At 33.5% G+C, this 20,819-nt stretch overlaps 1 protein-coding gene across 1 annotated transcript in view; it reads left to right on the plus strand.

The window, feature by feature from the left end:
* tup (LIM1_Isl and LIM2_Isl domain-containing protein tup) overlaps positions 1–20,819 on the plus strand; it is a 94,940-nt gene that overhangs the window by 34,981 nt on the left and 39,140 nt on the right. Inside the window, exon 2 of the mRNA XM_065364984.1 lies at positions 15,475–15,664. Within this exon, the coding sequence (XP_065221056.1) occupies positions 15,475–15,664 (190 nt within the window). The remainder of the gene's footprint in view (positions 1–15,474; positions 15,665–20,819) is intronic.

Raw genomic sequence — 20,819 nt, forward strand, 5'->3', positions numbered from 1 at the left:
TACGGTATTTTACCGTATTTTACCAACTTGAATATAATGAACTTATAGTGTTCAAACTTCAAACCTTCAAAAGTTCAAACATATAAAATTAAGTGAAAATTCACGTTAAGTGCAACCAAAATTAATCCCCGGTCCCTACAGTCGATTTACCATGTGAATTCACCTCCATAACTGCAACAGTACCTCAATAAGTGCAATGAATTTGGCGAATTTTTTTGTGAAAATCATCCAAACTAAAGTAAAAATTTGAAAAATATGGTAAAAAATGTAGAAAATATTCAAAAAATCCTCCAACATTATCACTGAAATAGAACAATGTCCAAAAAAATTGTGTAAAATTGGCATAAAATGGATGTAGGTAACGTAAAATCAAATAAAAAATCATCAAAATTGAGTCAAAAAAAGGAGGTACTTGTCGCGTAATTTATTCACCTTAATAAGTGAAAATTGCGAAAAAATAACCTTGCTTAGTGCAAACCCTTTTAAGTGAAAAACTCAATAAGTGCATTAATTTTTCCGGTCCCTTGAGTTTGCACTTATCGCGGTTTCACTGTATTATGTAATGGGTGGAAATTTCAATAATTTTCTGCTTGAAATTTGAAAACAATATGAAACTATAAAAGCGTTAAAATTAAAAATTACATTAGGTAACAACACTTGAAATTGAAAAACATTGAAGTTACTGAAAATTACTAAAAAGTAAAAACTAAAAAGTGATGAAAGATGGCCAATGCCAATGGGGAAAAATTAATTGTATGAGTAACCAATAACCATGCATGGATTAAAATTAAAATTTAAAATCATTCAACATTGTCAAAAAATAAAAAATTGACCAACTTGGTTATTTTAAATAAAATGATTGAAATAACCAAAATTTAATGATTTTGAAGTACATTTTAATGACATTTCAACATGTTTTCACGATTTGATGCAATTTTTTCTGATTTTTGACCAATTGTGAATAATTTTCTGGCAATTGTTTGGTAATTTTCAAGATATTTTCCTGTTTATATGTAGCATGTATCAATTATCATTAGCATTGATGCAAATTAATTGTGAATTTTGATGCCAATCATCTTCAGCTGTTGATTCATCCTTTCAACTTTCAAATAATGTGGCAAAAAAATGCTTTTTGGTAATTTACGGTAAAATACGGTAATAAACTTTTGGTAAAATACCGTAAAATACGGTAAAATACCGCCGTAATTTACCGACATAAATTACCTTACAACCCTGGATTTTGCGCAGCTTTATGGCAATAAATCGACTCTTTTTTGGAAATTTTGACATTAGAGTGAGAATGTTTAGTGATTACTGGCAGAAAAGTGAGATTTCAACAATTTATGAATCTAAGCATAACACAGAGCTAATTTGAAAATTTTTGAAAAAAATTGAAATTTGCATATTTATGTGTTTGCAATTTTTTGGGGGAAAATTGAAACTTTGTGTAAAAGAGCAACATTTTTGGCTTAATTTTTAGCAAAAAAGTGAAACTGTTTAGAAATTTTTAACAGAAAAGTGAAACTTTTTGGTGATGTTTTCTGAGATCAAAAAAAAACTGTAACTGTAACCATAAACGAAAATTTTTTAGAAAAAAAAAACAGTTGGAAATCAAACATTTCTTAAGCCACCGCCGCTGGTTCAAAAATTACTTCAGCCACTGTCGAGTAATCTGCTCGGCTGAGCCGGCTCAACTCACTCAAACAGCAAATTTCAGGGAGATTTTTCGCATATTTTGGCTTTTTCAAGAGGCAAAACTTTTGTTATTGTCACACACTACCAAAATGGTTTCCCTTTTCAGCTCAAAAAATGGGTATTTTAAAGAAGTTAAATTTGATTTTGCATACAAAAATTTGCATTTTTGGGGTAATTTAATAATTTATGAAAAATTACCCCAAAATGTCAACTTTGAAGCAATTGTAGTCAGCTGAGCCGCCACCGAGTGAAATTTTTGCAGCCGCCAAGACCTTTGGCTGGAATTGGCTCTACCACCAGCCACAGTGCTATGCGTGCCCTAGCCGCCGCCGACGATCATTTCATTGTCAGCACAGGGCTCTATACTCATTAGTCATTAAACTATTAAGGCTCGATCTTAAATGATATTTTAATAATATACCTATACCTGATAAAAAATTGTTACATTTTGAATTCAATAATGTTACCAGTTTTTCAATTTTCAAACTTCAAGATTTCAAACTCAGAGAAAAATTTTGAAAATTTTCAACTGTAATTTTAACCATTAACCGAAATGTTAACCTCAACTGGAAAAGTACCACCAAAAATTGTAACATTAACCTTAACCATTGACCGAAAAAAAAAATGATCACCAATAACCATAACCTGAACCTTAACAGGTAACTTTAAAATATGAAAAACTTTAACAGTAACCTTTACCCTAAATTTTGAATTACTTGTTAAATTTTTAACCACAAGCTTAACCAGAAATTTTTAACCATAACCTTTACTGGATTTTTTTTTTAGATAACAAGCTTGGTTTGTTGTCAGCAGCTCTGATTGTCTTCTCTCTCTTATCATTTTTACTTGAATTTTTCCCTGTATCACTAGCATGAAAATATATACTGTTATTTGTGTGCAATATAAGTACTTCATTTTCCTGTTTTTGATATCCTCTGCTAGTACTTTGTTTTTCCCCTACTCTTGCTTTGACTTCTGTGTTGTAGATTAAGTCCTTCCATGAGATCTTCAGTAGCTTTCGGTAGCGGGTAGCACGATCATCTCAAAAACAGATATTTTATTCTCCCATTCTGTACTCATGGTCCATGTTTTGTCGTAAGATGCTTATTAGTTATTACCTCTTAATTCCGTATTTTACTGATAGAAGATTATTCTCTTTGGATGAGATAAATGGAGGAGGTAAAGGGAAAGATAATTGTGAGGGCGAATGGGAAAAGGGACCTCCCGACCAAAAGTAAAATTTTACGGGGGGGAGGTTTAAAGTTTTGCGTTATTTCCTCTGTTATTTTGTAAGATTATGTATGGCTATTTGAACTTCGAAGGTTCTACATACTACCAAACATTCACGCACGTCCTCCAACAAGCTCTACTGGCCAAATTATGCACTTCAAAGTTGATAGATTGAGTATATTCAAGGTTTTTAGTATTTCATTTTTAATAAAAATCTGATTTGCGGCTGATTTTGGCGATGTTTTTCTGTTCTTTGTGTTATTCATGTTAATTTCACAATAAAATTAGTTGTATATCATTAGAAAGCCGATTCTCACAACACTCCCGGTAGCTACGTGTGTACAGAGGCGGCTCGTCACGCCAGAGGTCGTGGGTTCGAGTCCCGCAGATGGCAAAAATTTTTTATATTTTTTTTCACGTATTTCTTTTAAGGTGCGTTCATGATTGTCTGTAACTAACCGTAATAAAAGTTACGGTCTGTTATGGAAAAGTAAAATACAAGAATTCTTATGGCGTAGTTCACGTTGTCCGTAACCGTAACTTTTTGTTTTACAGAAAAGAACAAAGAAAATTACAGAAAAGTAAAAAAATTTTTACTTTTCTGTAACAGGCCGTAAGAGTTACGGACAATCATAAACGCACCTTTAAAAGTAATGAGTTTTTGTAAAATTTTAATTTTTTACGCATTTTTACATTTTTTTTCGAATTTTTTGCGTCATTTTTCTACTTTTGTAAGTAATAAATTTATACATGCCTCGCTTAAAAGTAGAAAAATTTGATGAAATGATGAAAATTGAGGCCTGTTGAGGGTTCCACTCGATTTTTAAAGAGTCCCCAAGAAAATTTAGCGAAGAAAACAGAAATTGATTTTTTGGTTGGGAGGTCCCTTTTCCCATTCGCCCTCACAATGTAGTCGTTGAGGTAAACTTCCTTGTTCAAGATGACTTGTATTTTTACCGCGTTTTTTTAGACAGAAGTGTGCATTTATCAGTTTGATATTCCTATTTTTGTTATGTTTTTTGATGTTAGTTTTGAAGAGAATCAAATAACTATGATTTGAATAGAGAATTTTAATTGTTTTCGGAGTTTGTGATTTTTAAATATACTTAATTCAAAGTGCTCATCAGGCTAACTATGGAGGCTTAAGTCCCTGCACCGAGGGTGCTGGTGTAGGCATGGCTCTGCCATGACCTAAGCACCTAAGTAGGTGAGCAAACAATGTCCTATAAGATCGTCGACTGTATACAATGGACGAATAGTTCAAGCGGAGAAAAAGACGGCCACATTTTGGATGCAGAATCCAGGAAACGTTCTGCACATGCGCCAAATATGATGCTTTCGGCGCTGCTGGAGAGAGAGACCATTTCCTACCTCCTACCCATGTTCAACCAGTGAACCATCTCTCTCTCCACCAGCGCCGAAAGCATCATATTTGGCGCATGTGCAGAACGTTTCCTGGATTCTGCATCCAAAATCTAGCCGTCACATATTGCCTCATTTTCACGGCAGAACTATTTGTCCATTGTATACGGTCGTCGTATAAGATACCTATACCATGATTATATGGTTTTAATGTATATTTTGTATAGTATGATATAGTCAAATAGGACTTTTCCACTAGCTTTTTTATTTGCTTTATAAATTGAAATGGTTCAAAGTTCAATTATGAATCGAGTTCATTTTTTCTAAATTTATTGATAAGTATATCTCGACATAAGAGATTTTATTTTTTTTCTATCTTTGAATTACCAAGATGAATTGGTTTGTGTGAGATACATTCGTGTTTCTTTTAAGTTTGAATATTTGATTTTGTGAACCAAATTTATTCAGCATCTCCTTTTTGGCGTTGCTTCCAAATTATTTTTAAGGAGAAGAATTTTTAGTTTCTTATTTGAGAATGAATTTTATTATTATCGAGAAGCTTATGTGGTGTGTTATGGTTCTATTCTTTATATTTCCTACATAAAAATGATCCTACCTACCTGTTTAGAAATTCTCCTTACAATACCTATTTTCCTACCTACTAACTTTTGATACTAGCTCAGAAATAAAGCTGACAACCTCATGTCCAAAATTAATTCCATTTTTTAATCATAACACACCACAGTTTCACCAGAATACTTCAGAACAGTCTATATTGCACCTTGGAAGTAATGTGGTTTCATCGAAAAAAAAATTGATTCTGACATTTTTGGGGTTTGTATGACCCTCCCCCCCCCCGCAACCAAAAAACTACATTGAGTTGGGTACCCTATCTGGATCTTGTAAAAACGCAAATGGTATTACTCAAAATTCCAAACAACATCGCAAGTTGTTTGGTGTTATAGATAAGGTTACGTACATATATCTCAAAAATATCTGCTTTTTTGTATAAATTTCGTACACTACATACAAAGTGTTGAAAAACAGTTTTGATTGTTTTGAATGTTTGCCAGATAGAAATGTGTATGGTATATAGGGGTAACGGCCCTATTTTTTTACCCCCCTCAGGACATATCTTGAAATTTCTTCTGACCTAATGAAGCTAGAGAAAAACTGAAAAGCGCATTGAAATCAGCAAACATTTGTTGACAAGATTCAGTGTTTGCCGAAAGTTTAATTTCATTAGGTTCACCAAAAAAATTTTTTTTGCAAAAAAACGAGTTTGCAATTTTTTTACCCCCATTTGCTATTTTTTTACCCCCAATTTTTTCTGTTTTTTCAATAGTAACAACATAGATTCAACGTTTCCTGACAAATTATTAATTAATCATGCCAAAAAGTGCCCTTTCCGTTATCATTAGTGTATTCATTGCTTGAAAACATAATTGAGAATATAATTGAGAATGTATAAAGATTATTTGTGCAAATTTTCAACAAAAAAATTTAATACACGTATTTTTGGACTGTAAAATTCCTAAACCACCAGATGAACGCATTTTTTTTTACAAAAAAACTATTTTTTGGAAATTTTTTGCGGATATAGATGGTAAAAAATTGCTGTGAAAGTTCCTGCTCCAATTTTCTGTTTCCATGTTACTGCTATGCCTACTTAAGGTCTTCAATTTTGTACCAGTTTTTGTTTTGTTTGCTTTCATAGACAACCTATATCAGAGGGGTATCAATCATTTATTCAGTTTTTCTGGTTGATTGTTTACATTGATGTAATCAACTGTAGAAAGTGTTTTTTGGACAATATTATTTACAAAAGTTCAGAGCCGTACATTCGAAACTTCTCCAAAAATGAATAAAATTGGCATCACCCCTTTAAACGGTCTTCAGCGAGCAAAAATTCTGAAAATAGTGGGGGGTAAAAAAATTAGAGAACAAAAATTAATATGGATTTTCTATTTTTTTTACCTGTTAAAAAAATTTTTAGAAAACAATTTCGATGAAAACTAGCCAGCTCATCTACATAATAGACCAGAGTGTGTAGAATTCAGTGATGTACTCACGAACTCATTTTGATGGAAATTAGTGCGTCCAATCCTTAAAATCAAAACACACTGTTTTAAAATTTTGTTAAGAAAATCGACTAAAATTCACATCACATTTTTCAAAGTCCCCTGAACCATGAAGATTAAATGGAAAATGCAGTTTTTCAAGGGCATTGTGTTCCTAAAGAACCACAAAACATGTTGATATGGTTTTCAAATCGATTCATGACTTTGGTGGCTTATTTTTTAGAAAATTCTTGGGGGGGGGGGGGTAAAAAAAACTAGAGAAGGTAAAAAAAAACTCAGAGAAATGAATTTGCACATAACCTACAGTGAAATTTTAGTTTTTTGAGAAAAACTCAAAAACTAAGCACTCTAGAAAAAAAACTAACGACATTTATGTCGATTGGCCGAAATTCAATTCTGTGTAACTTTGTTACCATGAAATTTTTTTGGACTCTTTCTTTCGCCTCCAGATCAATTTTGATGAAAGGGAATAACTCAAAAATAATGTTTTCCAAACATTGAAATATTTCCTCTTTAAGATTTTATTTTTCAAAGTGTTCTTATGCTAAATGAAGGTTGGATACCTGATCCAAAAAATGAGGTGCCATTCGTTCCTCACAATTAATTCGTAATTTGATGAAAATAATGAATCAAGTTTTTTAAAAAAAGAAAATCACTCTCCTGTAAAATTTCACTTTTTTGGGATGTAACCTTATTACTCCGAAGGTGCGATATGTTAAACATCACACTCCAAAAAATGACACTCTAGCACAAATATCAAGCATTATATCGCATTCTCCCTCCACTCCACTCAAGAAATTATCTAACTTGTATGGGTAAATTGTAGATAGCATATAGCATACCTAGGTACATGAATGGAAAATCCTATCACACAACCTTACAAATATAGCCTATACAACCCGAGCCGATTAAATTTCTTTATTTCTTATTTTCGACATTTCGATCGAAGTACTCTACCACAACAGTTGCCCTAGCGAGTGCTGCTTGCCACCATCCATTCGGCGCCGGCGGCGGCTGGTGGCCGGTCAATTCAAAATGTCGAAAGTTTGGTACATACAAACGCTGCTGCGCGACATAAAGAATTACGACCAGAATTAAGAAGATTAGGAACGAGTGTCAGGCGCCGGATTAGTGTGACGCGCTGCGCCGCCGCACCTTATCAAAAGAACCGGTTTATAGACGCGAACGCGACGTAGCTTCAGCTTTCAGCGCGGCGCAATTTAAAATACATATTTTATTGTACATATATATACGAGTTTATTAGAATTTTCGTGATAACGCGCTCGTATTTATGTACATTTGACGACGACGACGATCAGGATAATGGCGAAGGAGGCAGCCTAGCGAACTGCGATGCTATTACTTCATCTTAAACTTATTATATTATCTATGTCTTACATATATGTATACCAGTATACCTATTTTTGTGGTCAATTGGTTTTGGCATTGCTACTGATTCTTTATGGATTTCATCTGCGTAAACTATACAGTTACCTTATGGTATCTACCACACAAGTCTACTGTGTATAGTATATTGACATTTTGGCATAATCCGTAACATTTTTTGCATAGAAATTTTCCATTTAGCATACTTAATACTTTAGTAAGGTACTTGGCGAAAAAAATTCTGCACTTGCCATAATTGTCAACTTGAAACTATTTTTTCTCAATTTTTTATTTTTATCTTTGATTCATTTTCTGTATAGAAGAAAAGTCGTCTACTTCTGTGAGGATTTAAAAAAAAAAAACAACAACATCTCAAGAGACTTATTTTGGAATTGCGCATGCATTCAAAAGTTTTGCATTTTTGAGGTGGCATTTATAGGTATTTAATCTTCAGAAAACGCGTCACCGATCGTCGTTTGATTTTTATTGCATATATTTACATTCAATTATACCTTTTATTCGGCGGTTTACTTTTCGCATTCGTTCATTTCGACAAAAAGAAAAAAGAAAAAAATCATTATAGGCATTACGGCGACTTTTCCCACAAAATAATGTTCCCATTACCTTGAACGGAATACAAATACGAGTAAAACCGATTTTAAGAGGTTCGTAATAAAACTCTTTATTCTTACAATAATTAACGCACTGAACGACGATGCGGTGTGGTGCGACGATTATACCTACATAGGTAGAGATACTTCAAAAGTAAACAAATTCTCGCTCCAACATACTCTTTCTGTACTTACTCGAATGATATACGTAAATGGCACAATATGCTGCCTGTGTAGTGTACACTGTTGGAGCCTAAAGTGCTTTAAAAGCTCCTGTCCCAAAAAGGTCAACCATGATGAGAAAAAACTTGATAAAAAGTTTGAACCCCTGAAGCAAGTGTTTGGAGGGGAGGGCCAAAATGTGTTTTTCTTAATTTTTTTCATTTTTTACCAAATGTTGATAAAAATTTCACGTTTTTTTTTAGATGGGTTCTAGGAAGTCCAAAGAACAAAACCATTTTAGGTTTAGAATTTTGGAAACTTTCTGCGAGCTCAAAAAATTTAAACACTTGGAGGCGATTTTCAAACATTTTTATGAAATATAAATTTTTTCAAAGCAAATTGAACCAATTTGTTCGTGCATCAGAGTATCACCAACTGCTAGTTTTGGACCATTCTGGAGCCTCCAGCGAATTCTCAAATTCCTGCAGAAATTTGAAATCGCTCTGGAGGGGCCAAAAATCTACTCTATAGCCTACATACAACTTTGATCTATGCTTATCGGACGCCCTCTCAATCGTTTCAAGTGATTATCGCAAAATTCCAGGAATTCCAGTTCCAGAATGAATTTTTGACCAATTCGAAAATTCCAGAAAATGTAAAATAAATCAATAACGAGCGGGTTTTTCAACGTGAAATTATCTGGTACATGTCTACACGACCACCCGACTCAAAAAGGTTCCCATTTGACCTTTTTGGAGCCTCCAGCAAGTTTTTAAAGTTCTTCAAAAATTCACTATTGTTCTGGAGCAACCAAAAATGAATTTCTAACAGAGTCAAGTGCAAGAAAGGGGCCCAACATGCACCAACCAAAGTCATGAAAAATCGCTGGAGACTCCAGAATGCTCTAAAAAAGGGTTTCAGGACATGCTCATTCGATCTAGCTTGGCATCGTTCAAATCGAAAAGAATCAGCTCTAAAGGTTCCCTTGTTAGACCTTTGGAAAGAGTACCTACATCACTAATTGTGACCATCACTAAATCCAAAATTTCAGCTCGCCTAATTTATTTTCAGATTTTTGGGGAATTTTTGAAAACGTAAAAATGAGTCTAAAAACGTTGAAAAAATATTGAAAAAACAGGTCACATTTTTTGTCTGGCATTGGAGGCTTCAAGATAGACTCAATTTGAAACTTCCAGAAGAGTTCAAGGGTCAAATTTCACCATTCTATACCAACACCTTAGTTTTATTCATTCAAATTTTTTGCATCAAGTTTTATACCTGCGAGTGCCTATTTACTCAAGAAACAGAACTGTAAAATGAGAATATTTACAAAAAAATAAAAAAAACTCTCAATTATTCCGCCTTTAAAAGTGATATAGGATAGGCTACCTGTGTATGTGTACATGTAGAATATACTGCTCCCTGTTCGCGTGCTCGCTTTGCACGGCGGTCGTTGCTTACGTGAGACGTAATCGTTGTGTGGCCTAATTAGCGCTCGGCTTATAATTCAAAGCTGCCAGCTAGTCAGCTACCATCCCCTTTGAATCGATGACGCGGCAGCGTGGCGCGGTCAAGCATCTAATACTCAAATTAACACATACGAGTATACTATATGGTACACACTACACCACACCAAAACACACTGCATGCAATTGGCATATTACTGTGCTGTGTTGTAAAATATTAGCCACCGCTACTCGCCATTCATCTGGATATAGTACGTAGTATGTTTGGGTCTGTGTAAATTTATTCTGTCAGTAGATAGTACAGCCGGGTGTAACGAATCGATGTAGGTAAGATATATGTACATTTCAGGTATCCTAACCTAACCTAAACACGCTGTGGGATGGTACTGTACACAATACACGTATGTATTTAGGACTTCCATAATATAATACGTATACCTGAGCATGAGCAATGATCATAGATAGGTTTATGGTACATAGTGGCTACTGCTCTTTGATGCTCTTTGTGTAGTAGCTATCATCGACCATCGTCGTCGTCGCCTTGACCAAACGTGTTTAACGCGAATACGACATGAACACTAATTATTTTACACCATATCAAAACATCATTTTACTTTTCTTTCAAATATAATGTGACTATTTTTGTTTTCATCATGCATTGTCAATATTGTTGGTAACATGTGCTCAAACTTTAAAGTGATATTCGTGGTAAATTTTATGTAAGAGATATAAATTAAATAGGCTATCTAAATGGTTTGGTGAGTAGATACAGCAAAATTAAGACCAGTAAAGATTTATTAAAATGAATTCTGGGAGTAGGTAAGTATATTTACAATATTTTAGGGCCATGGAATGTATTAGGGGGGATGGGGTGGGGTAGGGAGGGGGTAGGGAAATTAAAAGCCTGAAAAGATTGAGGCTCAATATTTCCTCCATTTGAGGGATCCATTCAACTTAATCACACATTTCAATTGAGAACGCAAAAAAAAATATTTTTCTCCATTCTCGTTACTCGAAATGCTCACTTTTGGTTGACATTTAAAAAAATGCTGTAATGTGTCATGCAGAACGTCCTACTTACACCACCAACCTGAATTTAGACCAAATTCATCAATTTTTAATTCATTAATTTTTCTACCTTACTGCTCTAAAGAAGCACAACATTGATGACAACGACCTGCGAATAATGACTAATAAAGAATCTGTACTGGGAACAGATTGCAAACATCAAAATTGGAAATATGTACATATACTTAATGAACAGATGTGCTATAAAAAGAGGTGTGAGGCAGGGATGCCCGCTATCACCTAGGCTGTTCAACTTGTATGCAGAGGAAATTACGAGAGAAGCAATAATTGTGAGAATGGGACTCCAGATCAATGGCAAGAGAATCAATGAAATATGTTACGCAGATGACAAAGCGATTCTTGCTGGAACTGAAGTGCAAATGCAGGTACCTAATGATCAACTGGATAAACAGTGCTGGATTAGAATAGACCCGACAAACCATCTCGACTTTCAGTTTGAGGTCGAGTTTTGATCGCGTAGAAATCGGCAAATATTTTTGATCATTTTTTTGATGATTTTGAGAATTGACAAAAAATATAAAAATAATCGACTGATAGTTTTCAACAATTTTTTAAAAAATGTAAGATTGATGGAAACTTGATCCCAAATCATCCTTTATTGTAGTACTTGTTTGTTGATTTTTTTTCTCTATAGGCATCAATTATGCAAATAAAAGTTGAAGTCAATTATAGGACGATTTTTACCAAGTCATAAAAATGATGTGAAAATCGATTAAAAATTGTTCTAAATTTGTGATATCATAATCGATGCCTTTTTTAAAATTTCAATGCTGGATCGATTTTTTACCAATTTTTTGCTCGAATGAAAATATGTAAAAAATCGATTCAAAATTGTTGCAAAATGGTAGAAAAATTGATTACTTTTTAAATCATAAGTTGGATCTATTTTTCATCAATTTTTTGTCAAAATGATAAGACTATGAAAACTTGATTTGAAATATCTATCGATTTTGCCTTGAAAATAGACATTAATTTAGCACATAAAAGTTGAAGTTGATTTTAAGCTGATTATCACTTAGAAATGAAAATGGCGTGAAAATTGATTAAAAATTAATGCATATTTGTGCTGTTGTAGTCAATTGTTTTTTTAAGCTTCAAAATTTGAATCAATTTTTCATCAATTTTTTGATGAATTGAAAGTAGTCAAAACTTGACACAAAATATTCATCAATTTTTTTCTTAAAAATAGGTATATAATTTTTCTGTACATTGAAGTTGGAGTTGATTTTGACTCATTTTTGCTGAGAAATGAAAATAGTAAGTATGAAAATCACTTCAAAATTTTATGGTTGATTAACAGCACAGTAGTAGTAAAAGTAGACCAAAAATTGATAAAAAAATAGACATCAATTATTCATCGCTGACATCAATTCACTACTCGCAGATAAAGTGTGTAGCAAAAACTATAAGTAGTTTTTCAAAAAACTTCAAAGTTGGAGAAAAGAAGTGTTATAACATTTCGCTTCATTTCTAAGGGGACATCTAGATCCAATTATTGAGTCAAGAAAGAGTCGAGGTGCAGGGATTTTTCCCATCAAATCATCTTAAATATCAATTCACAATGTAATAATATTATGTAATTGCAATCAATATGCACTAGAATATGAAGAGCAATTTTCTGAAGATTTAAGGTCGTTTTTCATAAGCTCGACACAAAATTGATCAGAAAAATGTGTCGATAGAATGTACTCAAAACCATCGACACAGATATTGAGTCAATTTTGCATCAAATCACAAAAAAGTGTTGAAAAATCAACTGAAAAACTACACACACTTTTCAAATTATCGACACAAAATATGTGGCGATGCTCAATATGAAATATGCTTGATGGTAAATTTGGGTCAATTTTATACCGATAATGTTCGAGAATAGGTCGATTTTATGCCGAAAAAAATGATGAAAAGGAAATAAATTGGTTCAAATTTGACTTGAAATTTGAGTTAACTCGACCCTATTTTTTTTCAAGATTGTGTCGAGGTGGTTTGTCGGGGAGAATGAAGATAAATGCTAGTGGTGCAAAGTTATCAATTATACATTGATGTACTGTACATCGATTTAAGAAGATATTGATGTGCATCGATGTAACATTTCGATCATCAATGTACATCAAAATTGCAAAAATTTGTTGAAAACCCGGGTTTTTTGAACTGCAATTTGGACTTAATTTTATAAAAACCAGAATATGCTTTGTTTACAAATTGTACTTGACTCATGAAAATAGCAAGAAAAATTCAGTTTTGCTGGGATTTTACGAATTACATTGTTTCATTTGTAAAACATGTCCAATTTTCCCACATTTTCTCTCTAAAAAAATGTCACTTTTGAATTTTGATGTACATTTGATGTAATTGATGTAAAATTTTTGATATTCAGTAGCCCCCGCTTAATGTAGTCACCGTTGATAGAATAATTCGGATAATGGAATGGAAATGGGTTGGGACAGAACGCTTGCATCTTCTTACTTGTAAGTTATATCACTTATTGTTGTAAAAAAGAGCACTGAGTTCAGTTAATAGAATTGATGAATCTTCAAAAGTTGGATAAAATCAAGGAAATTCGACAAAATTTAACAAAAAGTGGATGAAAAAGACGTGTTTTAAACATGTTAAATGTAAAAATTGTCCAAAAAAGTTTTCAAAACATATTAAAAGACTAAATAAAATCAAGGAAATTCGACAAAATTTAACAAAAAGTGGATGAAAAAGACGTGTTTTAAACATGTTAAATGTAAAAATTGTCCAAAAAAGTTTTCAAAACATATTAAAAGACTAAATGTACCTAACTAAAAAACCAAATAAGTACTGAACCCAACCCCTAAAAATATCAAAAAGTGATGAAATTTCAACAGAATTCAGAATTTTGTGTGTTTTTATCATTCAGCTTTCTCTTGTTTGTAGAATGAAACATACCCGATCGCAACTGGATTCTATAACAAATAAGTAGGAATAACAATTTGAAATTTGTTTATGAAAATTATGGACATTATGCTGAAGGAAGTCCAAGCTTATTTATGATTGGGGAAAACCCAAATACGAGTAGGATTATTGTAGTAAGAGGTTATAATGCTATAAGCAAAGATACAGGATACATATTTCGAAATTTTTTCTGCGTTTTTTTATTGGACCGCTCATTAGAATATCCCAGTTAATAGAATTGAAAGTACCTCGGCCCAAACCTATTCCATTAAGCGGGGACTACTGTACATTGAGAATATCGATATATAAGCTCACATCGATAACTCTGCACCACTAATAAATGCAGTCCAGAACAAGGTTATGAAATTCACTAAGAGAGAAGATAAAGAGGTGAAAATCAACATCAGAACACAAAACATTGAAAGAAGCATAAATCAGTTTAGATACCTTGGAGCGCTGATGAAATATAATGATGGTAAAGATCAAAAAGAGATCAAATCAAGGATTGGAATGGCAAAAAGCGAATTCAACACAGCTGTGGGTACGAAAAAATCCCAAAATGGGAACCAATTAAATCCCGATTGAAATCCAATCCCGAAACCAAAATGGTTATTTTTCTTGATCCCGAAACCAAAAAAATCTTGGAACTGATATAATTTTGAACCCAAAACAATCCCAGAACTGAAACAAAATCGTTTTGATTTTGGGATTTCAATTTTTGCCTTTTTCCTGTGATTTTATTTTGATAAACTGTCATTTTACATCATTTACCTAATCATCATTTACTCAGATTATAATAAAAATTACTTGAGGAAATAATTAAGCAAAATATGCATTTAAATTTTTAAATGTTAAACTAATTACACCATTGGATTCCCCATATCAAAACGTCCCATTTTTTAGACCCCTTGGAGGGTCCATTGGTCAATTAAAGCTTAAAGTTGGTTGAAATGGAAATCCCAAAACCTGAAACCAAAACAATTTTTTCAATCCCAAAACGAATCCCAAAATCAAAATTAAAATTTAGAAGAACGAATCCTGAAACAAATCCAATCCCAAAATGAATAAACTTCGATTCTGAAACTGAAATTCAATCCCAAATCGTTTCAGTCCCATAGCTCTGGTTCAATAATCTCATCAATGTGCTTGGAAATCGAATGATGAATCTAAGTCTGAGTAAGAGAAATTATGCGATGCTACATTTTTATATATTACATATGATGACAAGAAATGATACCATAATTTGATCCCAAAGAATGGCATCACAATCACTCATTTCATTTCAAAAAATAATGATGCATATGTACAATTTGATATCTACATACTTACATAAATTTCTTAGGTACTTCATCTTCTCAAAAAATTATTCACCATCACTATAAGAATTGTGAAAGATGTTTTCAGTGCATTTTTATGAACTATTGAAATGGAACCTACTGTAGACTAATCAAATTTGTGATTTTCGTTTTGTTTCAGAAAAAAGAAGAATAAGTTCATGTTTCGGATGTGGCTCACAAATACACGATCAATATATTTTAAGGGTAGCACCAGACCTTGAGTGGCACGCTGCCTGTTTGAGATGCGCAGACTGTCAACAATTTTTAGATGAAACCTGTACCTGTTTTGTCAGAGATGGCAAAACGTATTGCAAAAAAGATTATGTTAGGTAAGACAAACTCCATGTACTCTAAATAGTAGATATTATAGGTATTACCATTTATTATGCAAAACATATATATAGACATCAGAGTCTGATTGAAGGTTGAAGAGCAGCTGGAAAATGAACTACGAGTAATTCCCTGCCTAATTGCACATTTTGAAATTTTAATGCCATTTTATTGAAAAACATGTGAGCTCAAAATACACCTTTGAAGAGCAGCTGGAAAATAAACTAATTCCCTGCCTAATTGCACAATGCACATACCTGAAATTTTAGTGCCATTTTATTGAAAAATATGTGAGCTCAGAATATAGGTAACTATACCTATACTTTTTTTTTTTGAAAACTCGTGCTGAAGATGATCCCAAAATGCAAGGACAGGTAATTAGAATATGGTCCAAAATGCAATGACAGGTAATTATAGAATATGGCCTAGGAAGAAGTTCCCCAGAATTCTAGCTCCTCAATCACTCATTTTGAGGTTTTGAGACATTTTTTAAAAATAAACAAAATAATGGGTTTTTAAATCGTAGCATTGCTCCCTTTAATGCCAAAATTTTTAGTTTCTAAAAGTGATGAGAAGAAATTCAATTCGTTGAAGGGAACAGAAAATTTGAGATTTTTATTCTGGAAAATTTGTTGTAAAGTCCAATGCCTCAACTTGATAATTTATCATTTATCTTGAGCTCTTCTTTGAGTTGTCCAGGAAACTAATACCCACAGCAAATTTCCTACTTTGCCCTACGTTTCTGTAATCTTGTTGTCCTCCCATTAAAGATAGTCATATATTTACAAGCTCCACATTTACAAAATCTGCAAACGATTTTTCTTTTTCGTTTTGCAAAAATTGACTCCACTTCAAGATATTCAGACACTTTGACTATCTTCACTCAGGCAGAAGTTCAAAACTTTTATTTGGAAGATTTTTATATCAAAATGAGCTTCGTTTGAGAAAATGGCCAAAAGGCAAAATTTGATTGTGGATGTGTGCGTTTTGCCTGCTCGGCTCGTCCCAACTCATGAACCCTTCTACTGCAGACCCATTGGAATACGATATCGTACTGGTGTTCCATCGAATTGATGGAAATGGCTATTGGGTAACAAGATACGGTAAAGCTAACAATATAGTAAACTACAAGAGGAGTAAAATACGTGAACGTACTACTCTTGAAATACGCCAATAGCATAACGTAGCATTGAGATATAGCTGTGTAAGGGGGCCATGGGGGGGGGTTCGATTCGATCGAGGACGGTTTGCCTTTGCGGTTGTGTACATAGTACACAGACTTACATACGTACACTGCGAGGTCCTACATTTTATGCACCTACTACAGTACCCACAATATATACGATGATGGTCTATGAACAGTATGCGTTTGTGTACCCAATACCCTGCTCCCCTTGACCCCCTACATAGTCTTATATATGTACACTGTACAGTGTACGCATATAGCACACTAAAGGAGTGCGATACGTGTAGTATACTGAGGTACCTTACCTATATAATGCGGTTCCATTGGTCCTTGCTTTTCTATACTATGTGTACAGTGTATGGTGTCGAGTGTCGAATGTCGAGTGTCGACGATGTCGTCGCCGCTCGTCACTCGTCGCTTGTCGATGTGTTCGATGGTTTTTCGTTGTCTGTATTCTGTCAAACGTTTTGACAAAATAAACACTCGGTGCGGCGATTAGAGCACAGCAGGCCACCCACGGCCTTTTTCTTTACCTCCTTCTCAAGTCTTCCGTCTTTTTTTACTTTCCCAATACACACACGTTCTTTTGGTCGTACATAATCGACCCAATATACGCACGTAGACTTATAAATTATAGACTATAGGCGATTTTAGTTCAAGTACATTGTTGCGGTGAAATGAGAACGAGGTGAATGTTTTATAAATAGAGGAACAGATCATCTTAAAATTGAAAAAAAATCATCGTAAATTCGGTAATGTCTTCATTAAAGGGTGGAATAATTCTTTGTGGACCACTACCCCATCCCCCCTTCTCTGACTAATTATTCATTTTTTGGGGGGGGAACGATCTATTGTTGTGGTTTTCTATCAATTGCAGCATAAAATAATCCAAAAATTGAAAAAATCTTCAAAACTGAGAAATGTCACGTCTTCCTCAAATAGAAACTGAGTGATTCTCATACCGATGGATATGCAGTCAATATGCACTTCACAATCGTCAGTCAAGTATTTCAAAAGTGCAAAAAATACAAAGAGCTGCGACGCCGACTATTTATATAAAGCGCCAAGAAAAACAAAAATAAAAATAATTTAAGCCGAAATTCGATAACAAAAGCACAAACACAAAAGTCGACGAGACGCTGAAACGATCGCTTATTGCTATGCTATTAGATTCGTAGTATACTTATTGTTATTATTTCTCTTTATGTTTTATTAATCGCGAAGAAAAACAAAAACTACTTTATGCTGCAAGAAGAGAAAAGAATAACGCCTCGCTCGCGTCGAATAGCGAGAAAACGACAAATACTCGAATATTGGAGGAATTGCTGGAAACACTCTGCCACGCCTGTGCTTGTTGTGTCTGTCTACGTGCAACTTAACCCACTCAAACCGAAACGATTTTGACTCTCAATCAAAATGTTTACCAATATTTTCCAATTCAAAACCATCTGCCTTTAGCTTTGTTTGCATAGCGATGACAATGAGCGAAGTGGTAGTGCGGCGCTTGGGTAGGCTATTTTTGTTAAATGCGTGCAAAGGTGCCAGGAAGGGAAGGGAAGGAAGAGAAGGGAATGGAAAAATAGCACGAGGCATAACGAAGTGTACTGCAATAGGATTTAGATATTCAATTCGCATGAATATAAATTAAAAGCTCACCTATTATGTATGGCACTTATGATTTAAAATTATAAGGGATAAAATTTTGGATCAGGAATTTCCAGATGATATTTATCGATTTTGGAAACCCCTAAACAATGTAATTCAAGTTAGAATAGGTACTTATTGTGTACTTAGGTATCTCAAATCATGTTTCATCTTCGCACTTTAGTCCTCGGTTTAGTATTATTTCATTTTTCAACCAACTAATGTGAAAAAAATTTAAAAAAAAAAAACAATTAAGTAAAACTCTAATGAAAAAAGTTGGGTGACATAAATTGCACTTTCATACATTTTTATTATCACATTCATGGAATTTATAAAGCTAGGTACATTAAGTAGGTATTCAATGACGAACGTTTCTAAAAATGTAGTTAAAATTTTCGGAAATTTCATTTAAGGAAACACTCGAGCTATTAAAATTTTTGATAAGGACTTGTCAAAGCAATGGATGGGTAAGGAGGGGAATGAAAATAGAACTTTATACGACTAAAAGTGCCAAAATTCTGCAATTTAGTGACTGATTTTCGGTGCACTTGGATTTTTTTTAGGAAATTTGATACGTTTGTGAGGATAAATCACTCAATATAAATTATAACATGCAACAAAGTAAGTACATACATTAAACGGACATGCCATAAAAACTTTTGATTAAAACAAGGACAGGTCAAAAGAGCATGAAAAAACACCCCATCTCCTCCGTTCCTCCCTTCTAGTCAAAATTTCAGATTTTGAAACCTATTTCTTGAATTTTGGCGAATTTTTAAAAAATCTCACTGCCAAAAAGATGAATAAAATCAAAATTTTACTGGAGGTGAGACGTATGAAGGTTGAAATTTAATGAGCACCTCATTTTCAACCTCCTAAATCAATTGAAGGTGGTTTCGAGTCATTTTGATGAATAATTCTGAAGCCTCCAGAAAATCACCACTAACCAAAATTATTTCAGGTGTTGGAATTCATTTTTTGGCAAATTTTTTGAAATTTTTAAAATTTGGAGTAAAAATGGAAAGAATTAAAATTTTACCAATAAATAGACCATGAAAGGCTAAAATTTGGTTTAGATTTTTTTGGACCACCTGAGTCAATTGGTGATGGTTTTGGACCATTCTGAGGTCTCCAGTGGATTTTTGGATTCTCCAGTTTTCGAAAGAAACGTGCTATGATGGGGGGGAGGGGGGTGATCGAATTCGCCATCTTCCTTGTGACCCTTGCGATTGGTTTAGACTCATATTTTCAAAATCTTGTTATGCTGCCTCAAATCCAAAATTTTCTTCAAAACTTAGAGTTTTTAAAAAAAAAAAAAAAATGAAAAATAACATTTACGGAGTGATTTGAAAGTTGAAACCGAAATCAATTGACTCGAGGGGTCGAAGATATAATACGGAACAAATTCCTGTTTTCTGGGTCAATTTGGTGAAGTTTTGATTTTTTTCACCTCATTTTTAGTTCAAATTGGAATTTTTGAAAATTTGCCACAAAAATGAATTACTTACATTGAACTGACGTGGCATAAAAATTTTTGTTTAAAACAAAAACAGACCGAAAGAGTGTGCAAAAATCCCCCTTCCCTCCTCTCCCCCTCTCTCCTCTCAGGGAAAATTTTAGATTTTGAAACTTATTTCTTGAATTTTGGAGAATTTTTCTAAAAATCGAAGAGCCAAAAAAATGAATAAAATAGAAATTTTTATTGAATGGCGGTTGGTAGAAGGTTGAAATTTGACGTGTGCACCACATTTTCAACCTTCCAAATGAATTGAAAGTGGTTTCAAGTTATTTTGAATAATCCTGGAGCCTCCAGAATTTTTTTTAAAAATTTCATTAGAGCTGAAAATGTTATTTGAACCTGTGGGAAAATTTTCAGCCCTTCTATTTTTCATTCCTTTATATATACTATGTTAATGATTTAGTAATTTTGTTCTTCATCTCCTCTTGTCCTAGCAAGAGAAGTACCCAAACCAGCATAAAAAGTTTTGAATCCGGCAGAGGGTAAGGCATCAATGGACGACACCAAAATACACAACAAAAGCCAATCTAAAATTCATTTTTTGGAAAATAATTTTTAAAAATTTTAAAAATTTGTTTCAAAAATTAAAAAAATTAAAATTTTACCAAGTAGATCAAACAAAGATAAAATTCGATTTATTCTCTATTTTTGCCTACTTGAGTCGGTTGATGATAGTTTCGGCCCATTCTGAGGTCTTGAGTACGTGGATTTCCGAATTTTTTCAGTTTTCGAAAAAACGTGGTAAAAGTGACGTCAGTGACGTGATTGAATTTACCATCCTCTTTGTGACCCTTACGATCCACTA

Source organism: Planococcus citri, chromosome 4 (genome assembly GCF_950023065.1).
Source record: "Planococcus citri chromosome 4, ihPlaCitr1.1, whole genome shotgun sequence".
Classification (NCBI taxonomy): domain Eukaryota; kingdom Metazoa; phylum Arthropoda; class Insecta; order Hemiptera; family Pseudococcidae; genus Planococcus; species Planococcus citri.